The sequence below is a fragment of the Nematolebias whitei genome, chromosome 10 (genome assembly GCF_014905685.2).
Source record: "Nematolebias whitei isolate Nwh7 chromosome 10, NemWhi1, whole genome shotgun sequence".
NCBI lineage: Eukaryota > Metazoa > Chordata > Actinopteri > Cyprinodontiformes > Rivulidae > Nematolebias > Nematolebias whitei.
The window spans coordinates 28,028,436-28,034,499 of NC_056507.1; the positions used below are offsets into that span (position 1 = coordinate 28,028,436).

The following is a 6,064-nucleotide window of genomic DNA, read 5'->3' on the forward strand; positions in this document are numbered from 1 at the left end:
TATATATATATATATATATATATATATATATATATATATATATATATGAATAAGAGCAATTATATCACTTTTTTAACATATATTCCATGTTTTCTGGTAACCACACAATAATAAAAGACATGCTTTTTTAAAATCTTATTGTGCAGGAACTGGTGAGGCTTCTGCAACAGACTCTAAGAACCTCCCAGTGTGACGGACCCGCTGTGCAGCGACCAGCTCCACGCACATCCTCCCCCTCGGACCAGAGTCAGGCTTCAGCTGTAACCCAGGAGCATGTGGCTCGGCTGGAGGCGCTGCTTCAGGAGAGAGACGTGCAGATTCCGTCCCTGTGTGGCCACATGGAGCGTCTGTCCCTGGAGAAGGAGAGCCTGCAGAAGGAGCTGAAGGGCCTGAAAATCAAGGTGGGGGAAATGAACGACCAACTGGGAATGCTGATGGAGACCATCCAGGCTAAGGACGAAGTCATCATGAAGTTGTCGCAGCAGAGCTCTGAGCAGAGCGGAAATCCAAATGATGCAGGATCACCAGCTCCACACATGGAGCAGCAGGAGCTGGACGTCCTCAAGGTGCACAAACAAACAAACAAAGCTTCACTGGAGAAATGAATGCTGAAACTCAGTTGTTAAAGCTAAAAGAACTAAAAGAATATCTAAAAATAGCAGAATGCTAGCTAAAAGTAGTAAAAGGCTACTTGTAAAAAAAAAAAAAAAAAAAAAGATTTTCTTAAGAAAGCAAAATGCTATCTGAAAGTAGCATAAACCTAGCTAAAACATAAAGTAGCAAACAGGTAGTTAAAAGCAGCCAAAAGGCTAGTTAAAAGATAAAAGGAGCAGAAAGCTGGTTGCAGTAGCTAAATGCTAAAAATGGCAGAAGGCAGCTAAAAGGAGCAAAAGGCTGGCTAAAAGCTAAAGTAGTATAAGAAGGCAAAAATAGAGCAGGCTTGCTGAAGTAGGTTTCAGAGAGAACAAAGTTGTTGTTTTTTAAACTGAAGAGATTTCAGTGTATATAGGAGAAGTATATGTAAATAATGTTTATTTCTTTAAAAATTGGGGGGAAAAAATTACAAAAATGCTAAATCATAGCACCTATATCCTGGATGTGCTGAACATTTTGATAAATAAAAAAATAAAAAAACAAAGTTTGCAGAAGTACCGGTAGTTAGCCTGCTGTAAAGTAAACAGGAAAGCAATAGCGTAAATGTGGAATCAGCACTCACACTATTGTTTGTAAGTTTCTATTTTATGTGACATTTTTATATTCCTTTGATCTATAATATATGTTTTGTTGTATGTGTGTTTACTTTTAACAGGACAGTCTTCAAGGATACAAATCCCAGAACAAATTCCTGAACAAAGAGATCCTGGAGCTGACGGTGCTGAGGCGAAACGCAGAGAGCAGAGAAAAGGCTTTAGAGGCAAAGGTACTACTTCCTGTTGGGTAGAAACGGTAAACTGGGTGAAAGAAATGACAGTGTCCAACTTAAAACCTTAAAGGTATGAAGAAGGAAGTAAATCTGTGCTTTCGCCCTCTCCTGTCGTTGCAGTGCACCGCTCTGGAGGCCAAGCTGTGTCAGGTGGAGAGTAAGTACCTGGTGCTGCTTCAGGAGGTCCGGGCCCCCGTGTGTTCGTCGTCGGAGCAGAGCCCTGCTCGGGAAGTCATTTCCAGATTACTGGAGGACGCGCTGCAGGCAGAGAGCTCGGACCAGCAGGAGCACGCAATCTTCAAACCAAACACTGTCAGGTGCTGGAAAATACACAGTTTGTCTGGATATTGACGTTTCAGACAAAGTAGTTTTACAGACATAAAAAGTCGAATGTTGAAGATGGTGACTTCAACCGTGATGAGCATGGGTTACCTTATTGTATACCCAGAGTTTTATAAAGAAGACATCGTGAGAGGAAATACTGGTAGCTCAAACAAATGTAAACAAAAAGCACTGACAAGACCTGTTCTACTTTAATCAGCGGTTACATACATTATTTTTGGGGGGGCGAAGGGGGGGGGTACTGAAAGAACCAGGTTTGCTGCTTTGTATTTCTGTCACTCTTGTCTTTAAAACAAGCTCTGGCATGTTAACAGATGTTTAGAAAGTCCCTGATAGTTGTTGGCATCTGAGTCATATTTACAGACGGTTTGATCTTCTCTCCGACAGCGAGTACGACGTGTACGGCTTCAAGACGCTCCCCGAGGAGGAGGAAGAGGAGGAGAGGCTGGTTGCGAAGGTCAGAGCCTTGGAGCTGAAGTCCCTGTCCATGACGGATCAGGAGGTGTCCGTTGGGGTCAAGTGGGAGAACTTTCTGGCCAGCACCATGAACAGAGACCTGGTGCGCTCCCCCGAGCTCAAGACCCTGATTCGCTGCGGCGTGCCCCACGAGCACCGCTCCCTCGTGTGGCGCTGGTGCGTCTCCTTCCACGTCAAGAAGTTCCGGGAACACTTGGCGCCGGACTATTACGAGACCTTGCTGAACGTGGCCCGGGAGAGGCCCAACCCGGCGTCGAAGCAGATCGAGCTGGACTTGCTGCGCACTTTGCCCAACAACAAGCATTACGCCTCGCCGAGCGCGGGCGGCATCCACAAGCTCAGGAACGTCCTGCTGGCCTTTTCCTGGAGGAATCCAGACATCGGCTACTGTCAGGGACTGAACAGGTGCTGGACGGGATCTAGTTTATCGCAGTCTCTCTGTATTACTTTGTAAGCATTGTTATTTTATCGCATGCCGTTTCTTCAGGCTTGCAGCTATCGCCTTGCTCTACTTGGACCAAGAAGATGTCTTTTGGACCCTTGTGGCCATAGTGGAGGTTTTCATGCCTAGAGACTATTACACAAAGACGCTGCTTGGCTCTCAGGTGAATATGATTATAGCTCAAGAGAAAATACTCCAGGACTAAAAACAAAAGTTCATATCTCTCTGCTGGTTCCTGCAGGTCGACCAGCGTGTGTTTAAGGACCTAATGAGCGAGAAGCTGCCGCGCCTTCATGCTCACTTCGAGCAGCACAAAGTGGACTTCTCCCTCATCACCTTCAACTGGTTCCTGGTGGTGTTTGTGGACAGCGTGGTGAGCGACATCCTCTTTAAGATCTGGGACGCCTTTCTGTTTGAAGGACCGAAGGTAAGAGGCAGATGATGCCGAGCTGTGATGTTTCTGTCTGAACAGGTTCAAAGAGCTGAGAAACAAAAAAAGCTAACGAGTGAAAAGAGTATGTAATAGATTTTTATTGTGCTTTTTATTTGTCATTGGAGTATATTTTATTGCTCTTTATTTGTCGTGTTTTAAGTGTTCTTTATATATAAAAAAGACATTAAGCTTAAATTTGGCAAAACCGGACTTCACTTTTTTTCCTCCTCCACATACAAGGCTACTCAAATGAAAAATTGCCACTATTTATCAAAGCCCAAATGATTTTTAGCAGACAAAATCAGGATGAGAGTCAATGTGACTTGAGGTATGGCACAGTGAATTAATCTGCAAAGTAAAACGTGAGCTCTGTCCCCCTGAGACGACATTGATTGAACATCAAACATGCTCTAACACGGTTGAGTCGGGTGCTCTGGATTAATTCTTCTTTGTTGAAACGTGTCGTCTTGTGTCCAGAAGACTTCTTCAGTCTGAGCAGCTGCAACAAACTCAGTCTTATAAGCAGCACCTTCTCATAGTGGATCAACCAGTTTGTTGGTGACAGACAAAACTAGCTGTTCACATGTAAAAGGACCATCAGACTAACACTTGATCGTTAGTGCCCTGATGGCCATTTGCGGTCTGGCTATTTCCATCTTCAAAATATTCACGGTCTCCGTCCTTCTCTCACATCCTGCTCCACTGCCATCCTTGTTCACAGTCTTGTGACTTGCCGGATTGACTACTGCAACTCCCTTCTTTATGGCCTCACCAATAAATCTCATCAGAAGCTACAGATGGTCCAGAACTCCATTGCCTGTGTTATAACTCAAACCTCCTCCTATAACCTCATCACTCCGGTCCTGCAGCAGCTCCACTGTTCCCAGTTAAATCACGCATTGTCTTCAAATTTCTTCTTCTCACATTCAAAGCTATCCACAATCTTGCCCCTCCGTACCTATCTGACCTCCTACACATCTCCATCCCCTCTCGCTCTCTCAGATCCTCCTCTTCGCTACACCTCCATGTACCCGCTGCCCTCCTCTCCACCGTGGGGAGCAGGGCTTCACCTGCTCTGCCCCTCACCTCTGGAACTCTCTACTGCCAGACTTACGAACCACCACCTCTCTGTCTCTGTTCAAGACTGCTCTGAAAGCATATCTCTTTAGACTCGCTTATCCTTCTTAACTTTATTTTATGTATTTTATATTCGTCCATCCATTATCTTTTATCCGCTTATTCCATTTTCCTGTTTCATTCAAGATGAACCCGTCCAGAGGACCTGACTCAACCTTGTTAGATTTATCTACCTGGATTATTGAGCATGCATCAGAACATCAAACGTGCTGTTACAAATTTTGGGGCACTTCTATTCAAAGCAAACACAGACATCCATTTTTAAACGTTTCACTGAATATTATTAGTTTGATCAAAATGAAAAAAGGACCCAAAAGATCTGTGAAACAAAAGGATATGAAAAATATGACAAGCGGTTCTCTGTTGCGTCATCATCCTTTCTATCACCTGCCGACTAAACGACAGAAGGCAGGCAATAACGTTTTTGACTGTCTTTACATGTTTTTTTGTGTGTGTCAATCTGTTAGCAAAATATCCCATTAACTATCAGTATTCATTAGAGGAACATCTACAACTCATCAACTTTTGGGAGTCAACCCAGTTCAAGATGGCTGCCACAGCTAATCATCCTTAGCCTTCATGAAAGTCCAGAACAGATATTGAACAAAAATTTGACGTGGCTGTGTAATTTGAGCAGGAATGTGAGATTGTGCAGAGCATTATTTTTGATGTGATCGTCTAAACTGACATGAAAGGCAGTTTATTCACTCCTTCCAGGAATGTTTGGCCTTTAATGAAATTCAAGTGAAGTCATTAAATAGTTTTTATTCATGTTAAGACAGCTGGTGTGTGCTGTGTGTTCAGAGGACGCGTTTCCACTCCTCTGGTCTTAAGCGTATTAAAAATGTTGGTACTTTTACATTCATAATGGTGAAAGGGGCTCACGACTTTTATTCTTTATTTTCCACAGATCATATTTAGATTTGCTCTCGCTCTGTTCAAGTACAAAGAAGAAGATTTTTTGAAGTTGCAGGATTCCACAGCCATCTTCAAATATCTTCGATGTTTCACACGCACGATCCTGGATTCAAGGTGAAATATGAATATTTTGTTTATATGTGAAAGTCCTGAATACAGTCTAAACAGTTCCACAAGCTGGCCTCTCAGACTAGTCTGTCTTTATGGTTGCTCTGGCCATTCATAAATCGCTGGTAGATTTGGCCACGTCCTGCACAGATGTGAGCTTTCAGGAAAAGAACAAGCGTTGCAGAACAAAAAGAGGAACGGAGCAGAACTCAGCTGTGTTGACATGGAGCACAAAGTATTAAATATGATGGATGTCTGCATCATATTGTTTTCAAAACATGTCAAATTGACTCTATTTAGAGATTGTCTTTGTGGTTAACTAACTTTTTTAAAACCAAATACAAAGTTGCTGTGTCATCGTTCATAATCCCTTCTTAAAAAATCTGTTAAATCCCCCAAGCAGCTGGTCACACAGACCAACAGTCATCACATTATTGAGCTGTGGAACTGGCTTACTTTTCACGTCGACCGTTTCACCTCTGTTACTACCTCACTTCACAGCACAAAAACCCACCAGGGATGTGTTTGCTTCGACACCCCGTTTCCGCATCGATCCATTCAGAAGTCATACCAAGACAGCTCAGATGGAGGTGTCTTATGACAAAGCCTTATGTGTACAGTGAGGAGGAAGACACTAAGCTATAATGGTCAGAGAAAACATGTGGAAATGATTTTAGTTTGAAAGTGCATAATAGAATATATATATATATATATATGTATGAATATACAGTGTATATGTGTATATATATATATATATATGTTTATATATGTATAGGTTTATTTA

At 42.7% G+C, this 6,064-nt stretch overlaps 1 protein-coding gene across 1 annotated transcript in view; it reads left to right on the forward strand.

Moving 5' to 3' along the window:
* Window positions 1-5,903, forward strand: part of tbc1d2b (TBC1 domain family, member 2B) — a 20,360-nt gene extending 14,457 nt beyond the window's left edge. The window contains 8 exon segments of the mRNA XM_037683679.1: window positions 147-566; window positions 1,310-1,420; window positions 1,544-1,740; window positions 2,153-2,647; window positions 2,730-2,847; window positions 2,926-3,111; window positions 5,165-5,312; window positions 5,782-5,903. Of these exon segments, the coding sequence (XP_037539607.1) occupies window positions 147-566; window positions 1,310-1,420; window positions 1,544-1,740; window positions 2,153-2,647; window positions 2,730-2,847; window positions 2,926-3,111; window positions 5,165-5,312; window positions 5,782-5,903 (1,797 nt within the window).
* The last annotated feature ends 161 nt before the right edge of the window (window positions 5,904-6,064 follow it).